At 50.7% G+C, this 24,714-nt stretch overlaps 1 protein-coding gene across 1 annotated transcript in view; it reads left to right on the top strand.

The window, feature by feature from the left end:
- The window catches only part of Galnt16 (polypeptide N-acetylgalactosaminyltransferase 16), an 80,389-nt gene that overhangs the window by 38,706 nt on the left and 16,969 nt on the right, over positions 1–24,714 (top strand). The window contains exons 2-9 of the mRNA XM_050158652.1: positions 8,441–8,598; positions 11,810–11,908; positions 12,481–12,548; positions 13,838–13,903; positions 15,891–16,012; positions 17,878–17,965; positions 20,163–20,247; positions 20,533–20,636. Coding sequence (XP_050014609.1) covers positions 8,441–8,598; positions 11,810–11,908; positions 12,481–12,548; positions 13,838–13,903; positions 15,891–16,012; positions 17,878–17,965; positions 20,163–20,247; positions 20,533–20,636 — 790 coding nt within the window. The remainder of the gene's footprint in view (positions 1–8,440; positions 8,599–11,809; positions 11,909–12,480; positions 12,549–13,837; positions 13,904–15,890; positions 16,013–17,877; positions 17,966–20,162; positions 20,248–20,532; positions 20,637–24,714) is intronic.

The raw sequence follows: 24,714 nt of genomic DNA, 5'->3' as shown, positions 1-24,714 counted from the left end.
TAGCTCTTGTAGACCAGGCTGGTCTCGAACTCACAGAGATCCGCCTGCCTCTGCCTCCCGAGTGCTGGGATTACAGGCGTGTGCCACCACCGCCCGGCCCTCCTTCTCCTTTTCTTAATGCTACATCTGATTCAAAAAGTCTGTCTTTATGTTCCATTATATATGTATGTGTGTATGCATATATATATGTGTGTGTGTATTATGTGTGTATGTATCTATATCTATCTGTCTGTCTATCTATCTATCTATCTATCTATCTATCTATCTCCTAATATCTCAACAGTCACGGACCACATAAGTTTATATCTTGACCCACAATGCCAGTAAGGCACCAAACAATCACTAGTCTGATGTCTCTGTCTTTGTTTTATCTTGTCTCCTTTCTTTCTCGTTGCATTTTGTATGCACATGTGCTGTGAGTTCATATTTGTATGTGTGTCCTCCTGTGTGTAGGCACATGTATGTGTCCATAGAGACCTGAACTTGATGCTTAATGTCTCCCTTGATCACTTTACTTTTTATTTAGTGAAGTGAGGTCTCTTGCTGAAGCTGAGCTTATGGATTCTGGCTAGTCTAACTAATCAGTCTGCCCAGGGTTCCCTGTCTCTGACTCCAATTGCTTGGATTACAGGTTGCACTGGTTCTGGAGATTTGAATTCGAGTCCTCATGCTTTCATGGCAAGTACTTTATCCACTGAGCCATCTCCCCTGCCCTGAGCTGTCTTTGTTCTGAAGAATGTTATAAACCTAGACGATTGGCTGCTGATTGGGACTATCGCTAAGTTCTAGTTGGTTGAATTTGATCCTGTCTCAGCTAAGATTGGTCTTCAGTGGGACAGGAGATTGCCACCACTATTGTAAGGCTCACACTGTTATGTAGTCTGTGATCCATTCTAGCTTTTCTTTTTCTTAATTAATATCTGACTGGCCCAAGTTCAACGACTTCAGACTGAGAAGTACCTAGAGAGCAAGGACACTGTATAGACCTTGACACTTTGCTCTTGTGACTAAAACTTATAAACGGATGTTTCTTTGTCCTGCCCCATCCTGTAGCTGCTTCCAAATAATTATTAATGCTCAACCAATAGCTCAGACTTATTACTAGCTAACTCTTACAGTTAAACCAACCCATATTTCTATCTATGTATTGCCACATAGCTCAAGGCTTGTTATCTCATTTTCTGCACGTCTTACTTATTCAGTGGCTAGCAAGCATCTCTCTTGACTCTGCCCCTCCTCATCTGAGTTTTGAGTTTGATTGTTTTGTCTAGTCTTATCCTGCCTGACTTGGTCAAACAGCTTTTATTATCAGCCAATGAGAAGGATACTTATTCACAGTGTACAGAAAGATCATTCCACAGCAAAAACTGAAGAGAGGCTGGGTCATTTTTAAGTTAGCCTGCAGCTAAGGATTATCAGAATTCTGAGGGTGTCCCTGCCTGGAAAGAGTCAAGAGGGCCCAAAATGGTCCAGAAAATTCCAACTATGTGCTATTTTGGTTTAAATAACACAGACTCTTGCATTTTTCCTTATGTTTCCTTTTTTTCTCATGTTCTTTTGAACCATAAGCAAAGAAGTGCTTCCAAGCCCATGTGCAGGCCAAGAGTGCCAGCACTGGGCAGGTCCCTGTGTGAGCCCCAGTCTGAAGCCCTGATCATAAGCCAAGGAGGAAGGCAGCCAGGGGCCTGCCTCAGAGCTGAGAGCCCCAACATTGGAAGGGGGTTCCCAGGCTCGTCTAGGTTCGGGAATAGCCCAGAGGCACAGTGAAGTTTCATGCTGGGCTCTGAGGATGGATGGTCATCTCTCCAGCCCCATTCCTGTCACTGAGTGGGTGTGTTGTGACCTGGCCATGCGGCTGTACCTCTGTGGGCCTTGCTTTCCTCCTCTGTAAAGTATGGGTGAGAAGAGAACATATTTTAGAGACACATAAGCACCTAGTAAAGCTTCAGCTTCACGGCATGTCCCCAGTGTATCTCCCTCGCTGTCGAAGAGGTCCTGTAGCCCTCATCCCTTGGGCTGCAGTGCTGGTGGCTAAGAGGATAAGGCAAGGTTTTGATACCCTTTGTAGATACAGGAATGCTTTAGTCAAACTGAACAAAATGACCAAGAGGTCATACCACAAACTAAACCGTCGCACCACGAATCTCAGCCGGAACCACCCTTAGAATTTCACTATTCTCAGGTAGCCTTAGAGCTGCCCATACGGTGGAACGTGAAGAGCTGGGGAGCCTGTTGGATCTGATCAGGAGCTGTCTACTGTCATGGCCTGACGCCATGTTCCAGCTTTGTGCAGAGAACCCCATTTGACTCAGGTGACTGAAGGAATGTACAGTGGGCCCCACCCCTTGGCTTTCTCGATGAAATCACCAGAACCATTGGAATGCGTTACAGATACTTTAAAGCTACAAGGCCGGCAGCACCCTGGAAGAGCAATAGGAAATGCAGGCTAAGAAATGTCATCAGAGGAGCCTTGGCAGATAAGTGAATCTCCTCTCTGCAGGGAGGTGGAAGTGTCTTAAAGCGATGTCTTCATAGTAACTAGACTCAAGCTTGGTTGCCTGTTGACTCTGCAGGTGGTGAAGTTCTAGAACAATCCAAACAGAGGCCAAGAACTAGAAACTCAAAGTGAGGCTTTGCTGAGAAGTGGTGAGGGTGGCTGTAAGGAGATAGCCCCTACGGCCTCCACAGAGATACAATCCCGGGATTCCAGTAGCTTGTGACAGTCCCCCATCGTTAGCTATCCATGGAAAGCCACAGCTAAGGTTCTGTGGAGCACACGAGAACATCTGGATGGGTCCAGAGTCCTATGCTTGTGCCCCAGTGGTCTGCAGTACAGCCTTGGCATCGGGCTTTTTAAATCTTCCTGGATGCTTCTGGGGCGAAGCTGAGGTTCCGAACCACTGGTAAAAAGAGCAGGTGAGGTAGTTAATCACAGCAGTGATGATTATTGCAATGCGCACGCCAGGTCCTGTGCTAAATGCATTATATATTCATTTCTTTTAATCCCCAGAATTCCCATTTCCCAGATGAAGCGCTCTCCGATGAGGCACGTTAATCTCCAAGATCAGGCAGCAGCAGGCGCTAGCATGCCGTTTCAGGGTCATCAGGTCCTAGGAGGCCAGGTTGGCCACCGGTGTATTCATAGCTTCCGAGGCAAGGCAGGATAGAAGATGGGACCAATCTGGGCCAGGAACGCCTGTACCCAGCTCCTGGTCTTGTGCCACCACAGCATGTCATCTGATTGGATGAGAGCAGTGGCAGCTGTCAGGGAAACCCGGGGGACCCCGTCCCAGGCCTTGAGCAAGGGAGTTGTTGAATGATGTGCTTAGCAATTCTGGTAATGAATGGCAGTCTTTCTTCTTGGGTCAGAGCATCAGATGGGATTTGCCTCTCGGGGGTCACACACACAGAGAGCAGGAATTGCATTTTGTTCGCCAGGTGTTTTTGGTTTAGAGCAGACTCGGGAGTCATCATTGAAACAGGGCCACAGCCTTTTAATATGTAGTTTCATTGAAACTTACTGAGAGGCAAACCCAGCAGGTGCCTGTTTCACTGGTAGTAAAAGGAAATGGAACAGCAATTGTTTAAAGGGGGTTGAAGTTGTTTACATTTAAGAGGGAGAGGTCTGTGTCTGTTTGAAGGGAAAGTTTACCCCGGCTCTGCTTGAGAGCTGAACTGTTCTTGATGAAAATGACAAGGAAAATAGTTCCCCTTGGCTGTTGCTTTCCTAATTTTAGCAGCAGGAAGCAATAAGCAAATCTTGATGGAAAAAGATTGAAGCAAGTGAAGCAAGCTTAATCAAAGGGATGGATAGAGGGGAAAGCTCTCCAAGATGAGGGAGCCCCCCCCCCTTTGCTCTCCAGCAAAGCTACTATTTCAACTTAAGCAGTTTCGTGCGATTGACCTTATTGAGTGAGGAAGTGCTGGGTTTGGCATTCCATAAAAGGACAAAGACCGAAGAACCAGGTGGTTGCTTACACTTCGGCCAAGAACCCTCTGCCAGGGGCTGGAGGGCAGTGAGAAACTCATCAGCCCATCACTCAGCCTTCACTCCTCACCATGGCAACACAAAAGAACATCTAGTGTGGTCCATATGGAAGCTTCATCTTGAAAGCTGAACACTGTTTTGCCTGCTAGGGAATGCTGGGATTGTTCTGTCTAGCCTTGACTGTAGTTACTGGTCCAAATACTGAGACCAGCCGGGTATCTTGGGATGGACAGCTGCACACTGTCATGGATATCAGTGGCTCATTTGCTGCTGGGTTTTGGATTTTACGTTATTTTTTTTTTCCTTTTAGAGGTGGTTTTTCTGTTCATCGAAGGGACTGAAGGGCTGCTATCCATGAACTCTTGGTTACTAGACCAGGACAGCCAAATCAGACTAACTAGAGGGAGGGCTGGAAGGGAGAAGGAATGAATAGGCTAGCGAGCTCGTCGTGTAGAAGATCTGGGAAGGCTCTGTTTGGTCTAGATGGGGTCAAACCACCAGTCCTGAACCAATGAATATACTCATGTACCTAAGAGTGAAGTCATAGACGGCCTAACCCAAAGGCCTGTGCTTCTTCCTGAGTGAACACTGGGGTGTTGGGACAGGGACAGTGGGTCACAGCCTGGCCAAGAAAATGGGGAAGAAAACCATAAAGCTGTCAGGGCTACCCTGTTACCTACTTGCCCAAAGTAATATTTGTCCAGATGTGGGGTGAAGTGCCAGAGAGATGGGAGTTTCTCATTCGTTTGTTCTTTAGCCATTGTCTTAAAGTGCCCATCACCCAGGCACCACTGTGGACTTTAGGTTCCAGCATTAAACAAAGCAGGCCATCCGAGACGGAGACCAACTGAGACATCCGAGACAGAGGTCTAAATCAGACTACAGAGCAGGTGGTGGCACCAGGATGACCCTGGATTTGTAGCTTGGCAGACAGTGCCTGTCTCTGCTACAGGGAACACAGGGACGTGAGCGGAGAATGAGGAAAGCAGGGACTTACGAAGAGGCACAGAACACGACAGGGCTCGGATGTCTCAAGATCAAAGGTAAAAGCAGGAGTCTGAGAGCCCAAGGAAATGAGTTCTGATCTGGGCTGCTGAACAGGAGTTAGGCAGCAGAGGTTGCAGGACTGGGGTGGTCTGAGGGGAGGAAAGTGAAGCCGTAGGAGATCATGATGCTGCCGAGAGCCACATCCTGCCGTCCTCAGTGTCCCGTTATTTGCTTGGTTCAGGGAGTGCTGGCTCCCTTCTTTGCTATCTGTCTCTCGGGATTTGGATCTATCCTAAACCCTGGTCCATAGGAAGCTGAGTGGGGCTGCACAGCAGCTCTGGGTTGAGTGAGAAGACCTCTCGCCCAGCGGTGGTGGTGCCTTTAATCCCAGCACTCAGGAGGCAGAGGCGGAGCTCTGTGCCTTCGAGGCCAGCCTGGTCTAGAGAGCTAGATCCCGGATAGGCTCCAAAACTACAGAGAAACCCTCTCTTGGACACTCCCCCCCCCCGCCCAAAAAAAAAAAAAAAAAAGAAAAGAAAAAAGAAAAAGAAAAGAAGGCTTTTCTGAGGAACACACTGAGACTGACTTGGTTTTGATGGCCTGGGAGAGTTCTCTCTAGAGGGCTTTAACCTCACTAGACATTCTTCCAGAACATACTGTGAGGCCTGAAGGAGGCTTTGGGTGTGCTGTGGGAAGGCAGCTGACAAGGAGCAATCTCAGGAGTGTCCTTCCCACTTCTGGGCACATGGCCGTGCTCTGGGGAACGAGTGAGTGAGTGAGTGTGTAGGTTCGAACATTCGTCAGCTTAAGCCCAGGGTCTCGAGGCCTTGCACCCTTAGGAGGGTGCGGGTAGGCACCTGGCTCCCAGGCAGTGTTGAATGAGCAGTGGACAAGCCCAGGGTCAGCCTCAGAGGTTTCCTAAGCCCACAGAGTGGCCAAAAGTCTTCAATAAACAAGCAGCTCCCCCCCCCCCCCCCGCCAACCTTCAGGATAATGAGGTGATATACACTCCCTCTGGGAGTTTGCAAAACTCTTCCCTCTGCGGTTTTTCTTTAATTTTAGCTCCTCAGCCATGACCTAGCAGCTTCTTTCCACTCCCCTGCTGCAGAGCTGGGGGAAGGGAGGGGCCGGCATTAGCACCATCATTGTCCCAGGTGGGAAGGACACAATGCCACCGACTTCCCATTCTCACTCTCAGAGCTGGGGGTGGGTGGGTTGGATGTTTCTAGCAACTCAGGGCTCAAGCTGGAGCACTCCTTTCCCTCCCTCCGCTTTTCCTCCTTTCTTCACTGAAATGGATTTTGAGCCCACAGGGGCATTGCCACTTCTGTTCATTTCCTGGCACGGCACTGACTCAGAATATTAGAATGTCACGGCCACAGCTGTGTCACCTCTGAGCATGCACCCTAAGCAGCTGAACCCAGCTTGGGACAAGGCCTGGAGGAAACCGGGTTACCTCTCGGGGCCCCTAGGCTCCCCAGCAGGCCCCTAGGATAAGAGGCCACTGGGGAACATGGTAGTACCAAGGGGTGGCAGCACTTAGGAACTTGAAGGACTTCCAGATCTTTTAGAAGTCCTTCAAGGGAGGTTGAGGGCAAACTGTCAAGAAGCATAGAAACCTTGATGAAAGACCCCCAGCGTCACTCTGCAGAATAGTCCCCCTTGCTACAGGTCCCACCGCTATACTGGGAACCACCCTTTTAGAATAAGATGGCTCCACCCTTCACCGTGGGCACGTTAGAGCTGGCCCCTATGACACAGGCCTAGAGGAGCTGGCTCTGCCCCTCGAGGGCCTGAGGGTGCTGCGGTCCTAGTGGCCCAGACCAACCGGCTCAGCTACCACTTAGACCCACATCCTGGGTCTTGGGTTGGCCCACCCTAGCATCTACCCCATCTGTGACCCTGTTGGAGCGTGGGAAGAGACTGGTCCCGTGGAATGATAGCAGCAGAATCTCCATGACTCGGCGGAGTTTCAGTGAGGGTCCAGGGATGATGATGTCCCAGAGACCAGAGGCCTTGAATCAGACCAATGGCTCATTGCAATGAATATTTTGTGGGTGGGGCTGATTGAACAAAAGGCTCTACAGCATGACACACCTCGCTCCTGATGCCACGAGGATGAATGAAGAGGTGTTAGAAAGACGAGGAGCGGGGTGGGTTTTTTCTTTTTGTCATTGTTTGTTTGTTTGTATTTTAATTAATTTGAGGGGTATACTGCAGGGGTGAGGGGTGGACATGGAGGGACTGGAAAGTGAGCGGGGTTGTGCTGCATGGTGTAAAATTCCCAAAGAATCAGTAAAGAATTGTGTTTAAAAAATAGTAAAACATGGCATGCGTTCAAGTCTTCTTTGGATCTGTGAGTGGACAATTCTTGCTCTCTTTTCTGCTCCCTCCATCATTCCAGGGCCGTTGGCTGGGCAGAAGATTTAGTTGGGATGTAGTCACAGTTGGTAGTGTCTTAGCTCTGCAGTTTGGCTCAGATAATGAGATGTCAGGATGCATGTATCCATCCATTCATCTCTGATGTGTCTTCCCCCTGTGTCCAGGGACTCTGGTACCCAGGGTAGGGTGTGGTGAGGGAGTATGAAGCTGGTTCATCAGTTATCCCTCTCTGCCTAGCACTCAGCACCTGTGGGCCCAGTGCATCAGACACGGGGCCGCTGAAGCAGCCAGCAGAAGTCCCAGAGATGCTCCGGCATTCTGTTAATACATTTGGTCCTGCTAGCTTGGGGCATTAGCGTGTGATGGCCTGCTCCATGTGAATGGGAACGCTGTGGAGCAGCTTGTCCAAGCTCTGGCTCTTCTCCATGGGCAGCCTGGATGTGCCTAACCCAGAGCCAGGCTCAAGTGCTTTCTCAAGAGACAGTCTGTCAGCAAAGTACCCTCTCCAGTTTCCAGTCTCCTTGGGAGACCTCACCCGAGGCAGGTGATTCACTCTGGGCAATACCCTCTCCATATCCAGCAGAGAGCATTGGCTTCAGAACTAGGGCCGGTTTGTGTTGCTAAAGAGATAGTTCAGCTCTTCGCATGCCCGCTGCACGAAGCTTGAAGACCTTAAATCAGATCCCCAGAACCATAGTTAGAAGAAGCAGCAACTGGGTATAGTGGTATGTGCTTGTAACCCCAGTGCAGGAGGCAGGGACAAGCTGAAGCTCACTGGGCAACCATAGAGCCAAATCGGTGAGTTCCAGATCAGTGCCTCAAACTACCCAGCGTCATCTTGTGGCCTCCACACGCGTGTGCACATGCACAACAGCCTGTGCTCACACCCCCTCCAAAACCAAGAATGGCTGTTTTGAATCCAGATTTATAATTTACTAGTTCTCTAAAGGGGGGGGGGGGGGGGGTAAGAGATGAGAGGACCCAGCTGGCACACTCCTGGCATGTCCTGACTGTATCTTCCCCCATTTACTACCGGTGGAACCCTCCTGCCTGGGTCCTCTCTGATGCTGACCTTTGTCGCAGGTGACAGGAACACCCTCCAAAGGTTTTGATGAGAAGGCATACCTGTCAGTCAGGCAGCTGAAGCCGGGAGAGGACCCATACAGACAACATGCCTTCAACCAGCTGGAGAGTGACAAGCTGAGCCCAGACCGGCCCATCCGGGACACTCGCCATTACAGGTATGGCATCTGTTGTGTGGACAGGAAGGGAGAGCTGAGGAAAAAAAAGACCAGTGTTGTTTGGCTTGGTTTTTATTTCATTTGTGTGTGTGTTTTATTGTTTTTCCATACTTTTATTTATTTTATTCATGTGTCTCTGTGCGTGTGAGCATGCACACATGCAAATCATGTGTATTTTACAGATATGGAAGACATCCTCATTCTCCACCTAGTGACTTAGACATTCAATAGACCTCACCCTCAGTATGCTCCTGCCCTCTGGGTTTCAATGGGAAGGTCAAGGGAACCCTCAGTTGAAGCCAGAAGGGCCCCCTCGGTCCCTCAGTCAGGCATCCCAGCAAGGATAGCCTGCTAGGGAACTTCAAGAGAGTCCGAGGAAGTGAGCTGCATAGCTGAAGCGGGGTCTCCAGCCCTGCCCCCTTTAATGGTGAGAGGCTGTAGCTGCCCCATCTCTTTCTTGCCTTCCCCCACTGTTGGGAGCAGTGAACCCCCAGATCCTGAATTTCTTGTAAACAACTTGTTTTCCTCCGCTCTAAGACAGCCAGCAGCTGCTCTGAGCACGAGACCCTCAGAAGTTCCTGATGGCAGGGGAATGGTTTCTGGTGGGTTTGGCTGGGGCGTGGCTATCAGTTAAGGATCCCTATATAAGCTGCCCCTGAATACAATAAAGGGGGCATTCTGGCATCAAGGATGACCCATGCCTCTGTCTCTCTCTGTCTGTGAGTCTTTGTGTGTTTCAATCTCCAGCCCCTTGCCCGGTTCACAAACTGTGTGGTAGCGCAGAGAGCGCAGACGGACATGGTGCGCTACACCCCACCCCAGCAGCCCCTGAAAATATAGTCTGGTCTTGTGCCTTAGTCTTGTGGGAGATGGGCAAGGTTCTAGACCAGGGTCCATGAGGTTTCTCCCCAGTCCCCTCCTCAGTGTGCCTGGACCCCAGCTAGGCAGCAGCCCTCTTGCTGGGTTCAGTCCCATATATCCCATCCAGACTGTGTGTTGCAGCCGCTTCTCCACTTCCTGCCGTTGCCTTCAGAAACATTCTGTTCCTTCCTCAGAAACCCTGTCCCTCGTGCCTGGCCTCATTTACCCTCCAGTTAGTATGGAATGTTCCTGTGTCTTCCTTTCTTCTTTTCCTTTTCTTTGTGTGCATGGGGGGATGGAGCAAGACAAAATTTTACACTGTAGCACAGGCTGGCCTGGGAATCACTGTATGTACCCCAGGCTAGCCCTGAACTCTCTTAACTCTCTCCCTGCCTCAGCTCTCAAGTGCTGAGCAAACTTTCACTGGTCCTTTCCTGTCAGTCCTTTGTCAGTCAGCCTGGGGGCAACTTCCCCTCTCTCCACTGCAGGGAACCATAGGCTCATGTGCTACTCTTTAAGGCCTTTGGTGGACAGCCCTACTCACGGCTAACCTAGTCCTCAGGCCTTTTGAGAATCTATATGTCTTGACTGCCATCTCGGCCCACCTTCCCTGCTTCACCCCACCTTGACCTTCTCAGCCACGGTTCACTAAGAAGCTGAAAGGCTTCGGAATGGTGCCGGAGCTATTCACATCAGGGCAGTGGTGGGTTGCTGAGGTACCTTGTGCTGCTGCTGGGCCCTCTCAGAGGGATGAGGTGATACCGGATGTGTATGCGCGCACATGTATACGTGTGCAGAGGGAGCGGAGGAGGAGCTAGCCTGGTCGATCCGTGTGCACCAGTACACCCTGCCTTCCCAGGCTCCAGCTTCTGCTGGACTCCATGCTGCAGGCGAGGTCCTGGTCCTGGCCTCTGTCTAGGATGCTGTTGTCAAGGGAAACAAAGAGTGGGAAACTGCACAAGACTGACTTGTTAGGACCATAAGAAAACCTCCACAAACGTAGACATGGACAGCCTCTTGAACAACTCCTGGCTCCAGGGAATTGGGCAGCCCTACCCACCGTCTAAATCCCAGGAGAATGTGAGTGTGTGGGAGGTTCAAGTCTGCCCTCCAGACAAGTGTAGGAGGTTTGCCTCCTGCAAGGAGAGAAAGATGCTGTTATCCAGTTTCTCTCCTTAGACATGTGATGGCTGGGGACAAGGACCGAGAACTGGAGCCCAGGTCTGTGTTCCAAAGCTAGGCACCAAGAGGAGGCTGCTTTCCAGCTAATCAGGCTTGGGCCAGTTCCCAGATCCTCACCCCTTCGGGAGCAGCCTGGCTTCTAGGGGCAGAGAACGCCCCTCCCCCACAACCCTTTCAAAGAGAGATATTTTAAAGCTCTTTGGGGTTGTTCCCTGAGGTCTCACTCCAGTGAGACTCCCTGCCTGTCTGACCCGGCCTCTCTGCAGGGCAGGATCTGGGCCTGGGAATTCAGGCTGTGAGCAACTGTCAGTGGAGTGAGTGCTGTAATGAAAAAATAGTCATTGCTGGGGCTGTCTGGAGCGATTGTAATAAAGAACATCGCTTAGGAAAACCAGTGGAGGCGGCTGCCTTCCAGCGGTTTGGAGCCCGGAATGAATACATTTACAGACACGATAGGGAGGAAGGGCGACAGGAATGGAGGTTTTTAATTCCCCTTGCTGAGGAACAGGAGTCAGGGGTCCAAAGATAGGTCGGGGAGCCCAGGACTGCGGAGGAGGGAGCGGAGTAGCAAGAACTGCCCTTGGTGTCTTCTGGGAAGCCGCTTAGCCTGCAAGTTTGCCCCTGCCTGATGGTTCTTGCAGGGCTGTTAGTGTTACAGAGATCCAGAGAGTGGAGAGTAGGAGGGAAGTCCCTCTACTCCCACCCTGCAGGCAGAGTGGGAAGCATTCCTGGCCGTATACCAGAGCTGGGAGACAGGAAGGAGAAAAACGTCAGGGTGTGAGAAGGCAAAAGGAAGATGGTATTCTCCCCCCACCACCTTGTCCTCCCACCCTGCCTCATCAGTGGCATTGTTATTTGGCTCCTGTATCCTGGGACCTACACCTAAACCTGATCCCTCCCCAAAAGGCTTTAGATCTTTGGTGAAGAACCCCCTCCCAGACTTGGGACACTCCCTCAATCTGCTGCTTCCTTCCTGGATCCCAGGCCGGGCAGCATGTAGGTGCTGGGTCCCTGTGGGATGGAGCATCATGTCGTGGGAGGCGGGCTGTCTTCTTCTGCACCTTATAGAGCTGTCCCAGGGCACAGCCAAGTGGATATAGAAAAGCGCTGAGCTGCCTAAGCATGTTCCCCGCCCCCGCTTGCCTCTGACTCCCTGCCCTCTTCCCAGTTGCCCATCCTTGACCTATTCCTCGGACCTGCCAGCCACCAGTGTCATCATCACCTTCCACAACGAGGCCCGCTCCACACTCCTGCGCACAGTGAAGAGGTAAGACCCTGCATGGCTCTGCCCCATGAGGTCTCAGGTGGCTCGTGAAGTTTCTGACTAGACAGGTCCTTGTTGCTAGGGATGGTCTGCAGACAGTGGGGAAGCCAGTGAGCATTGGGAGGGTAGGTCTTGTCCTTGTGAGAAGCTAGGCCTGGTGAATGTTCTGGGAGACCCCAGAAGTCAACAACAGGCAAACCCAAAGTCAAACCAGGGTAGAGATTTCAGCGGTCTCTTAAGTGGAGGGAGGCAGCGATGGCCATGAGGTTTTAGAAAGGTGAGTATCAGCACAGCAGGTACTTGTTACAGACTCAGAGAGAAATGCCCCTTCTGCCCTCAGTCTAAGCTTGAGCTTGTAGGCAAGTTTAGCCTGCCCCAATCCCACTTCCCCAATACACTTAGATGAAAATGGGACATTTTAGATGAAAATGGAAAGGAGTGCCCAGTGGCATTTCTTGGAGAGATGAGGCTTGGGCATCCATGGGGGCCAGCAGGAGCCCCCGTGGTGGGAGAGGCTCTTACAGGGACGTGTAAGAGAGACTGACTCCACTGTTCTGTTCCCACCGCCGCTCCAGTGTTCTGAACCGAACTCCTGCCAAGTTGATCCAGGAAATCATTTTAGTGGATGACTTCAGTTCAGATCGTAAGTGTTCGTCTTCCTTTGGTGTGCCGCTCCACGCCCTGTCCTCTCTGTCCCCCGAAATGCTGAGATGAGCTCTCTGCAGCCATCTGGTCCTCTCACACAGACCTCTGTCAAGAAGGGACTCTTTGGTCTTTTCTAAGATGCTTCCATCCTGGCACCCAACAAAGGGCAAGAGTGGCATTGTTTAAATGCACATTCATGCTGGGCAGTGGTGGTGCACTCCTTTAATTTTAGCACTCGTGAGGCAGAGGCAGGAGGATCTCTGTGAGGTCAAGGCCAGCTTGGACTCCAAGGACTAGTTCCAGGACAGCTAGGACTGTTACACAGGGAACAAAAAACAAAACAAACAAACAAAAGATACACTCATGATAGGACATTAAAAAAATAAAACAAAAAAAAACCTGACCCAGTGTGGCTGAGGGATGCCTTGGTAGATAAAGTGCTGGCTGTACAAGCCTGAGTACCTGAGTTTAGAGATGCAGCGCCCATGTAAAAAGCCAAGCACCAGAGTGCACATCTGTCACCTAGTGCTCAGGAGAATGAGATGGGTGGGTGGTAGGTGCCTCACTGGCCGGGCAGTCTACAAAACTGTGAGTTCCAAGTTCAGTGAAAAAGCCTGTCTCAGAAAATAAGGTCAAGGACAAAGAGGTAGACATCTGAGAACTCCGTGCCTACACACGTGGGCAAGTGGACTTTCACAGACACACACACACAGAAACACAGAGAGACACAGACACACACAGAGACACAGACACACACACACATACACCGAGACACAGAGACAGCAGACATACACATACACACGCAGAGACACAGACACACAGAGAGACATAGATACACACACAGACACAGAGATACACAGACACATAGTCACAAAACACACTCAGAGACACAGACATAGACACATACACATACATACACCAAGACACAGAGACACAGACATACAGATTCACACAGACACACAGAGAGACATAGATACACACACAGAGACACAGAGACACACACCTATGCACACAGAAACACAGAGAGACATAGATACGCGCATGCACACACATACACCTGGGACAGTATCCACAGCATCCTTCAGAATTACGACTTCCATAGAAAGAAGAGTCCCTTAAATATAGCAGGTGCTCTCCGGTGCCTGTTGGGCTAGAATTGGGTTCATAGACACTCACCTGCTCCTCACCTGGCCGAGGAGTGGGGACAGGGCTATCCTTCAGCCATGACGCCAGTATGATCTGATGCCCGTGTCTAAATGCGCTTGCCTTACTCCCCTTTGCCCTCAGCTGAAGACTGTTTGCTTCTGACCAGGATCCCCAAGGTCAAGTGCCTTCGCAATGACAGGCGAGAAGGTGAGTGCTGGATACCAGTTCCTACCCTGGAACTGTGTCATGGTGTTCTCCCCATTCCCGCTGGGCACCGTGCTATCCTAAATGCTGCCTGGCTGCCTTGGTTGTCTCTTCTGAGAAATGGGGCAGCGCTGGCACTCAGGAGAGTGCTTACAAGCTGCTGTCGGGATGAACAAGAGCCTTGTGGTAGAAGGCCCTGCGAAAGCCAAAGGGAAGGAAAAAGGCGTGACCGATCAAAGGGTGTTTTGGAGCATCTGTGATGGCACAGTAAAGCGTCCAGCCATCTAGGGGACACAAGAGAAGCCCCAAGCACAGTTGCTATCCTCAGAGTGTTTAGTGTGTGCCCAGGGGATCAGAATGAGCCTCACCACGGGCCGGTTATGCTTCTGTAAAGAATGTGAAGGAGGAGAGGGACCAGGTTGAGCAGGAGGGATGTCTGTGGAGGAGTAGCAGGCCCCGCATGCAAGGGAGGACGTGGCAGGCCAAGCACTCTGCAATCAGAGGCAGGAGCTGACAGCTACACATTGATGCTAGCAGTGCCTCTTCCCTGGAGGACTGCAGGCATTGACTTTGCTGATGCTCTCAACATTGTCCCTGTTCTGCCTGCAGAGAGCTAAGATACCATAATTGCCAAAGGTGGTGAATAGAGGAGCCGGGATTCCAGCCTGTGACATACTCGGAGGCCGGTCTTTTAGTTCCCCTCTAGGTGTTCTTCCTTCCTGTGAGAACTCACACCTAGTCAACGGGGGCTGTAGACAGTGGGTTGAGATGAAAGAGGACCTTGAAAAGCCAGAACACCCTTAGAATTGATAAGACAGACAGCCACAGAGGTTTTGAGTGAGAGAGATATGTGATAGATATTACAGAAGAAAGGCCATTTCAGCCTAGGAGCCATAAGGACATTGGTGAGTGGAACCTTCAAACTGTCTCTCCAGCCACTGTACAACAGGGACTATCCGGCTTGGGGACATGTTGTCCTGGGATTTTGCCAACAGTGAGTGAAAATTTATTTGCAGATGCTTTTCCCATACCTTTAAGTAGAAAGGCAGGATGTAGGCCCTTTGGGCAGATGGGCACTTAGTTATAGGCAGAGTAAAGAGCAAAGGTGTGGCCAGGGAATTCTGTCCAGAAAGTGACCTATATCCAGAGGTTTCAGCATGAGGCCCTTCTCTTCCCACAGTTCACAGGACATGGGTGGTTGCTCTGGCCAGGGCAGAACCAGCTGGGCCTCTGCTATCCTGGCAGACAGACCCTCCCCCTCCCAGCTCTCAGCAGAAGGGCCAAGGCAATCAGGTTAGCAAGCAGCTAGTGAAACCATCAGGAAATGGAGATGGGAGAGAAAACCATGATGCACTTGGTCTCTCTGGTGTCAGGCACTCCCTTTGTTCTGCTGCGTGAAGTGACAGGCTGGGCTATGGTGGTTTTTAATCTTATAGGTGAGGAACTGAGGCATAGGGGTGGGTATGTAGCTCAGTGGAAGAGTGTTTGTCTAGCGTGTACAAGACCCCGTGTTTGCTCCCCAGGACTGAAGAAAGAAAAGAGAGAAAAAGGGGGCAAAGAAAGAAGGAAAGAAAGGGAGGGAAAGATGGAGGAAGGGAGGGAGAGAACTCGGTGAGGCTCAGAGAAATTAAACAACATACTCAAAGCGAGTGAGGGTTGGCATACAAACTCAAGCCCTGCTCAGTCAAGATTCTCCCCCTGTCACATCTGGCTGCGCAGCTGGAGGGAACCAGGAAGGTCTATCAGCACCTAGCTACAGTCCCCCTCGCTTAGCCTAACTGCCCATCTGTATCTAGAGCATCGTGGGCTCTTGGGGACTGTCGCTGGAGGACCAGGAAGGTGAGGGAGACAAGGAGGACAGCAAATGGAGGCACAAAGAAGTGGCCAGCGGCGATAGCTCAGAACCTCAGCCCCCGAAGCAGTGAGGGCCCTGGGACTTTGGGGGACACTGGTAGGCTGTTGGCTCAACCCCTTTCCTTTCCTTTTGCAGGGCTGATCCGCTCCCGGGTTCGCGGGGCAGATGTAGCAGGAGCCACGGTTCTCACCTTTCTAGATAGTCACTGCGAGGTGAACGTGGAGTGGCTGCAGCCCATGCTGCAGCGGGTGATGGAGGTGAGCCGCGTCTGTGGGAGCTGGACCCTTCCGGAGATGCCCTTGGTGCTCCCAGACCTAACTATCTGCGGAGCTAGGCTGGCACTATGGGAGGCCTCAGGGTTTGCTTTCCCTGAGAGACTCCACCCCCCCCCCCAGCTGCTTCACCCGAAAACGGGGGATAATTGTCACATTTGTCCCCGCTGCGGGTGTGAGAATCACACTGCATGGAAGTTTGGCGAGCCAAGAAGCTGACGCTGTGAGGGACGCCACTCATCTCCCTAGAAAGACAGAGTCCTGGGCGGGGGTAGTTTGTGGCCAGGCTGGGAAGCCAGACAGAAGCAGGATAGACTGGAGTTCAAGAAGGAAGGAGCAGGAGGCTCCTGCCATATGCCTGCTGTTCATCAGGAGGAGATGGCAGAAAAGAAGGAGGCAGTCACAGCTCAACCCAAAGGAGGGAGATAGCCCCAGCTGGGTGTGGTCACGTGTGCCTATACTCCCCAAACTTTCGAAGCTAAGGCAGGAGGATCATGAGTCCAGACCAACTTGGGCTACATAGTGAGAGGAAGAAGGGAAGAAGAGGGAGAAGGAAGAAGAGGAAAAAGTTTTTGGCTTCCGCGTTCATGCTCTGGAATGCTCATGCATATACATATATAAATAGGTAGGCAGGTAAGCAGGTAGACAAAAATATATGTAAAGAGAATTTTTTAATTTATTTATTTTTATTTTTATGAGCACTGATTGGTGTTTTGCCTGCATGTATGTCTGTGTGAGGGGTCAGATCCTCTAGAATTAGAGTTACAGACACTTGTGAGCTGCCCTGTGGGTGCTGGGAATTGGAACCCTGCTCCTCTGGTAGAGTAGCCAGTACTTAACCACAAAACCATCTCTCTAGCTCCTCTGAGAGTCTTCTTTAAAGAGTGGTTTTGTTATTGTTGTCTCACTGGATAGCCTAGGCTGTCCTTGACAAACACACCATCCTCTGCCTCAGCCTTCTGAATGCTGGATTAAATGAGTGTGTATCATCACATCTGGTTCGGATTAAGAGGGAATTAGAGTCGAAAGCGGGGAGGCTCTAATCTGTGCCCCTCAATGGAGTGCTAAAAGGGCCTACCAAGTGGGATTAGGTGTTCCTGGGGTGTACAATATGATTTACCCCCCACTCAAGAAATTATGGAGGTTTATATTATACACTGATGTTTTGAAATTGGATTTGTGGGGAGTTGGAGAGATGGCTCAGTGGTTAAGAGCACTGGTTGTTCTTCCAGAGGACCTGGGTTCAATTCCCAGCACTCAGATGGCAGCTAGCAACTGTCTGTAATTCCAGTTTCAGGGGACCCAACAGCCATGGCAAAACACCAGTGCACCTAAAAAAATTAATTAATTAAAAAAGTTTGTATATTTTTAAAAAATTGAAATTGGATTTGTGTCCTGGGAAGTGACTGACTTTAAAGTGGAACCATAAAGTCCCTGGCCCTATGCTGTTGGTGTCCATTTGGGGAGACTCAACTCCAGAAGGTAGAGAGGTGAATACAGTGAGCAGAAGAGCCCAAACTGCAGCCAAAGAGGCCATCCGTGCAGCGACAGAGCTGTTGCCCCCTCTAGATCATAATGGGGAGAGAAAGGCATCCTGCAAGCTGTCAGGGAAGGCACAGATCAGGTGACATCCCCAAAGGGCTCAAAATGACCCAAGAGGAAGAGCCTGGGAGAGCAGCGCTGTGCCTGCAACGTGGTGTGTGTGGTGATCTAGTCCAGCTTCTGGGATGTTCCAGGAGCCCGGGGAGGCTGTGGCACCCCCTGTTCCAGAGGTCCCTATTCAGAGCATGCAGCCGGGCCTCTTTGTACAGAGGTCCCTGACCTCACACCTTCTCATCCTCCTCTTCCAGGACCACACCCGTGTGTTGAGCCCCATCATTGACGTCATCAGCCTGGACAATTTCGCCTACTTAGCAGCATCTGCAGATCTTCGAGGAGGTGGGTCCTGCTCCTCAGAGAGGGCATCCAGGCTTGGAAGGAGGCAGGCCGAAATCCCTGGTTCGAGTGCTCTCCCCCGAGTCTCACACTGCCAATCCTTCCCTACAGAGGGAAAATGAGGAGGGACAAGGAGAGGCCTGGGTTGGAAGTGCTTCACACAGTCGGAGGTGGGGCTAGCCAGTCATTCATCATCCCTCCCCTCCCCAGGGCTGCTGGCACAGAGAGCTTGGCCAAAGGCCCAGGGGAGTCTTGCTGGAGAGCAGACGTTGTCTGGACAGGAAGAGCAAGAGCCTGTGGCCTTGCCTGAATTCTTAGCACACGGCCCCCAGGCAGTCACAGCAGCTGCTCACCACGCTTGCCAGTGAGCCTTGAAGCAGCTGGTCAGATTGGCCATGGGCTGTTAAGTATATAAAGCCCTCAGCAGTGGTTAGGACTTTAATGTGCACAGATGCAAGCGATCTCTCCGGTGTTCTGTTTGGATTGCATGCTAAAATGTTTTAGACGGACTGTCTTAAGACCATTTCATTCAAATTAACCTCATGTTGTTTTTTTATTCTCCATGTAACTCCTGGACTGGTTTTTAAAATATTAATTCATTTATTTATATTTTATGCATGTGCATGTGTGCCCATGTGCACGCAGTGTCCACAGAGGCCAGACGAGGGCATCCGATCCTCTGAAACTGGAGTTACCAGTGGTTGGGAACCACTGTGTGCATGCTGGGAATGGAAGCTGGGTCCTCTGAAGGGCCTCAAACACTCCTAACTGCTGAGCCATCTCGCTAGCCCAGTGATTCTCAACCTGTGGGTCGCAACCCCTCTGGGATGGCATGTCAGATCTTTACATTACAATTTGTAACTGTAGCAAAATTACAGTTATAAAGAAGCAATGAAAATCATTTTATGGTTGGGGTCACCATAGCATAAGGAGCAGTATTCAAGTATCATAGTCTTAGGAAGGTCGAGAAGCTCTGCTCTAGCCCCTGCGGGATGCTTTTCTATGGCGCGTATGGCGTGGCTTGGTGATTATCTAATGATTATTATCCCTTTGGACAGCTATGAACCCTGGCACTGGGCTATCCACTCCAGATGACAGTAGCCACATGTGGCCCTTTAAATTAATTAAAATTAAATAAGATTTACACTTAAATTCTTTAGATGTCCTGGCTACATATCAAGTGTTTAACCCACATGAAGCTTTGGCAGCCACACAAGGTTTCGGTTGACCCCACTGAACCATATAGATATAAATCATGACTGTTGTTACAGAAAGTTCTGTTGGATGCCCCTGCTCCAGAGCGTCTGTTACTGGGAGCTAAGGGGCAAGAGAGACGGTTCTTCTTTAGGGCATGGTTACCCACTAAGTGGACCCAACCAGGAGTTAGACCTCGGAGTTGGGTAAGAGTTTAAGGGAAGCCAGCCATCTCCCCTCTGGGAAGTCACCTCAGAACCTTTGTACTTTGCTTTGGTTACCTTTCAATTGCTGTGACAATAGACCATGACCAAAGCCACGTATAAAAGAAAGCATTTAATTTGGGACCCATGACTCGAGAGGATGAGTCCGTAACCATCATGGTGGGAAGCAGGGCAGCAGGTAGGCAGGTATGGCGCTGGAGCAGTAGCTGAGAGCTAACAACTGATTTACAAACAAGAGGCAGATGTAGCTAACTGGGCCTGGCGTGGACTTTTAAAACCTCAAAGCCTACCCCCAGTGAAACACTTCCTCCAGCAAGGCCACACCTCCCGATCCTTACCAAACAGTTCCAATTAGAAACCAAGCATTCAGATATAGAAGCCCACTGACTTCATTCTTGTTCAAACCACCACCCAGATGCTGCTGCCCCCGTCTGGAGTTCCCTCTCCCCAGATGTCTGTATGGATTGTCACTTTCATTCAAATCTCTAGTCAAAAAACCAACCTGTGGGTGGGCCATACCAACTGACCGTAATATGATATGGACATCTCGTCTGACTTCATTTTTAGCACTGCGGATCTCTGTGCACACATCATACACTTTGTGGTATTTGTGTGGTTAGTAGGTCAGCAGCACATAAGGTAGGCACAGGTCTTCATGTGAGTGATGGAACAGTAGCTTCTACCACCCTGCTCTGACCAAAAGAGACAGAAGGGCGGAGGGTAAGGTCCAGGGCCTCAACAGGCTCTTCCCTGAACCCACCCTCGCCCTGCTTTGCCCGTAGGATTCGACTGGAGTCTGCATTTCAAGTGGGAACAGATCCCACTGGAGCAGAAGATGACCCGGATGGACCCCACCAAACCCATCAGGTCAGGCTGCTTGACCTCTGAAGAGCCCCCTCCTTCCTGCATCAGGAGCCTGGGAGGCTCTTGGGAGGGTGTATCATCCCCAGGGCTCCCGAGGGTGCTGACTCTGTCAGGGCCGTCAGACCCACCTGTAGGGACAGAGAGGAAGGAGATCATGGGAATAGTTGTGAGGGCTCTGAGAGCAGGCCAGGCCTCCTGTCCCAGGGACTTTGCAGGTAGGAAGTTGGGTCCAGAAGAAAGGTTCCTGGTTTCATGATTGCACTTCACTCTCTGTCCCCCCTCCCCCAGGACACCCGTTATAGCTGGAGGAATCTTCGTGATTGACAGGTCCTGGTTTAATCACTTGGGAAAGTATGACGCCCAGATGGACATCTGGGGAGGAGAGAATTTCGGTGAGTCAATAAGTAATTACAGTTAAAAACTCAAGAGCAATACTCATAGTTCAGACAGAGCACAGTCTGCATTTGAGGCCCTGGTCTTGAAGATGTGACATTTGTCTTGTCATTTAACCATCATAAGGACCCTCTGAGGGAATTGTCCCCATTTCACTGATTAAAAATCAGGCACAAATCCACTCAAATAGACAAAGAAGTTGAGGTGTTCAGGGGAGCATGTGGCCAGATGGCTAGGCGTGTATGTAGGAACACGTGCCTGGCCGGATACAGCTTACCTGTGTGACTGTTTCTCTACGGAAGGGATAGGGAATATGCAGCAAGGCATGCTGGTCACACGTAGGCACGGCAGGCCTGGGTACAGGCCTTGGCTTGGCTTCTTCAGTCTGTTTGATTCTGGGCAAATTAAACCTCGTTGGGACCCAGTTTCCTTCAGAGCTTGTTCTGAATGTAATGACTGAAGCTGTGGCCGTGATTACTGTGTGTGAGACCATCAACCCTGAGGAAGGGAACTCCTGGGCTGCCTGGAACAGCAAGAGGGAGATGGAACAGAACAAGAGAGGGAGTGGTTTGCCCCGCTGCCTCAGAGTGCCATGGCGAGGTCACCACGTGAGGCTGGGGCCCAGGCTCCAGTATAAGTGATCTAGCTCACTGGGAGAAGCGGTCAACTTTGGAAGCCTCAGTTTATTCACTTGGGAAAAACGGGGAGAAACTCCTGCTTCTCAGGGTGCTGGTAAAATGGGCACGAGATTGGGTTTGTTAGGCTAGGCCCCAGCAGGGTGCAAATGCAGGCCCCTGCTGCGTGGGTGTTCACCGAGGACCCACACAATGTGGGCCAGACACCAAGCCTGGCCAGCACAGTCCAGGGTGGCACTGTGGTCACAGGGAGCCGTAGCTAGCCACTTGCACATGTGAGAGATGGGGAAGGAAACACCCGTGACAGGCAGTGTGGGCGGTGGTGTGGGGGTAGAGGGGTTTGTTGCGGTGTGTGTGTGTGTGTGTGTGTGTGTGTGTGTGTGTGTGAGAGAGAGAGAGAGAGAGAGAGAGAGAGAGAGAGAGATCTCACCAATCTCTATCTGCTGCTGCCTCCTGCTGGCTGAACTTGGACATCCAGGGTAGTAAGGCTTATTCAGTATAAACAGGAGCCTCCTAAACAGAGAACCCAGGCCTGGCAGAGAGCTATCCCAGGGTCCTCGCGGGGGGGGGGGGGGGGGGGGGGGGGGGGGGGGGGGGGGGGGGGCAAGGGTAGTTCTGTGGCCCTGCTCGGGAAGCTCCTCTCATAGTCTCCTTTCCCATCTGACCAGGTTTCTGGAGTGGTGGGTGGGGCTGGTGCCCTCTCACCCCAGTGACACTAGGTCACGAGTAATAGTGCTGCCACATGTCACCGGTGTCCAGAGCAGAGCCCTGAGGGGCTGGGAGGTACTCGCAAGGCCTGTGTGAGATGCTAGGAGGCGGGCCTTGTCCTCTCTTGCCTCACCAGGGAAACAGGTGCACAGAGGGGCTGAGGAACCACATGGAAATAGGCTCAGGATTTTCTCCTCTCAGATTATCCTCAGCGTGGACAGGCAGCTCTCAACAGGATAACTTCTGTGACCCGGGGCACAGTGACCCTTGTATCCTCACGCATGTTGTGTTTGGAGTTCTAGTGACCTGCTTTGTAACCGTCTCTGCCTGAAGGCAGCTTTGGCAAAACAGTATTGCTGTGAAGCCATGGCAGGCCCGACAGACTGGAAAAGACCCAGCCTTCCCGCAGGCAGGCTCTTCTCCCTCCCTTCCTTTCTCTGTTTCTTCAGACTGGGAACTGACAGAGAAACCTGTGAATGATCAAACAGCTCACTTCAAACTCTGCCTAAGGCCAGAGCTCCCTGCCTGGGGAACTTGAAAGGCAGAGCTGAGGCGAGGTTCTGGCCAGGGTTCTGTTCCTCAGAAGAAATTCAAAGAAGTGTCTAGGCTGGCTGCGGCCCTCAGAGGGGCAGCTGCCGGGCCAGTTTTGAGTCCCAAGACTTCTATCTCTGATGGCTTTGGCTTTTTAATTCTTTTTCCTTTCTTAAAAGACAGGAGCCACCCAAACTGAGTCATGCTTCTGTGTCCTAAGATGCAGGAGCTCGGAGGCCACCTGGAATGGAGCTGGCAGATCCAAAAACCTTGGAAGTTATCCTAGGGTTTCTTCCTCTGCTCAAACTTCACAGGGATTCCCATGTCCTTCACAGGACACCCAGAGGCCTCCTGCTGGCTCCTAGGCTCTTCCTGGAAACCCAAGCATGAACACCACCCTCACCTCCCTCTTCTCAGGCCCTGTCTCACTCAACTGGCCTTTGTTACCCTGAACTCACAGGCCATGCCTGTTCCTCTGGGTTTTTGGGCTTCTGGAAAATTCTTCCCCTGAGAGTTGCACAGCCTATTTCAGATCTCCCCTCTAGTGTTGAAAATTTGTCAAATCAGGGCCTGGAGAGATGACTCAATGGTTAGGAGCACTGACTGCTCTTCCAGAGGACCCAGGTTCAATTCCCAGCATCCAGATGGCAGCTCACAACTGTCTGTAACCCCAGTTCCAGGGGATCTAACACTATCTTCTGGCTTCTTCGAGCATCAGACATGCATCTGGTGTACAGACATACATGCAAGCAAAACACCCACACACCTACAAAATAAAATAAGGAAAGAAAAATTCTTGAGCAATCTTCATTAAAAATGTAGAGTGCCCACCCCCACTCCACTGTCCCTCTCAGCTTCACCTTGCCCTTGTCACCCTCCCAAGCGCTACCTATTTGTCACACACTCTTGTTTACTTGTCATTTTTTATTTCCTGCTTTCAGGAGCTTTGCTCCCCACATATGCACATACGTAAGCATGTGAGCGTGTGCACACGTACACGTAAGGGACTCTAGAACAGTGCACGACACTTGCTCCCCACATATGCACATACATAAGCATGTGAGCGTGTGCACACGTACACGTAAGAGACTCTAGAACAGTGCACGACGCATGGAAGATGCTCAGTTCACATTTGCCGAAGGAACTAAAGAACTTCACTCGAGTGCTACAGAGTGCTCAAAGTGCTTGCCACATATCTTTGAGGACCAGAGTTCAAATCCCCAAAGCCCACATAAATACCGAGTGGGTGCAGTGGCCCACATGCAATTTCAGTTCTTAAAAGATGGAGGTGGGATTCCTGGAGCAAGCTGGGTAGCCCTGGTATCAGTGAGAAGTCTTCTTAGTGAGTAAGTTAGAGAGTATGGAGGAAGACTGCTGAGCTCAACCACTGGTCCCATGCACACGTGCCCACACACGTGCCCATACACAGGCACCTATACCACTGTGCCCACACAGGGGCAAACATATGCATGCCACACACACATACAAGTCAGAGAGAAAGAAAACAATGGTGGCTTGCTTGACAGAGTATGGACTTTATATTGCAATGTTGCAGTTTAGTGAGCCAGTGACTTTGGAGAGGCTTTTTAAAAAAAAAAGAAAAAAACAGAGCTGGGTTCAGGGATGTGTACGTCTGTCTCAGCACAGAGAGGGTGAGGCAGGAGGACCTCTTGAATCCAGGAGTTCAAGACCAGCTTAAGCAACATGAATCCCATCTCAAATAAAACAAGGAAAAGTGGTACACACGGTAACCCAAGTATTTCTGTTGAAGCAGGAGAATTGCTGAGAGTTTAAAGCCAGTCTGGTCTACAGGATGCATGGAAATATATAGCAAGACCTTATCTCAAAAAAGGAAGAGAAGGGGGGCTGGAGAGATGGCTCAGTGGTTAAGAGCATTGCCTGCTCTTCCAAAGGTCCTGAGTTCAATTCCCAGCAACCACATGGTGGCTCACAACCATCTGTAATGAGGTCTGGTGCTCTCTTCTGGCCTGCAGACATACACACAGACAGAATATTGTATACATACATAATAAATAAATAAATAAATAAATAAATAAATAAATAAATAAATGGAAGAGAAGTCGGGTGGTGGTGGCGCACGCTTTTAATCCCAGCACTTGGGAGGCAGAGACAGGCAGATCTCTGTGTTCGAGGCCAGCCTGGTCTACAAGAGCTAGTTCCAGGACAGGCTCTAAAACTACAG

The sequence above is a fragment of the Alexandromys fortis genome, unplaced genomic scaffold, assembly GCF_014885135.2.
Source record: "Alexandromys fortis isolate MF-2015 unplaced genomic scaffold, M_Fortis_MF-2015_v1.1 scaffold_99, whole genome shotgun sequence".
Lineage (NCBI taxonomy): Eukaryota > Metazoa > Chordata > Mammalia > Rodentia > Cricetidae > Alexandromys > Alexandromys fortis.
The sequence above is the reverse complement of the archived record's forward strand: the minus strand, read 5'-3'. Positions and strand labels throughout refer to the sequence as shown.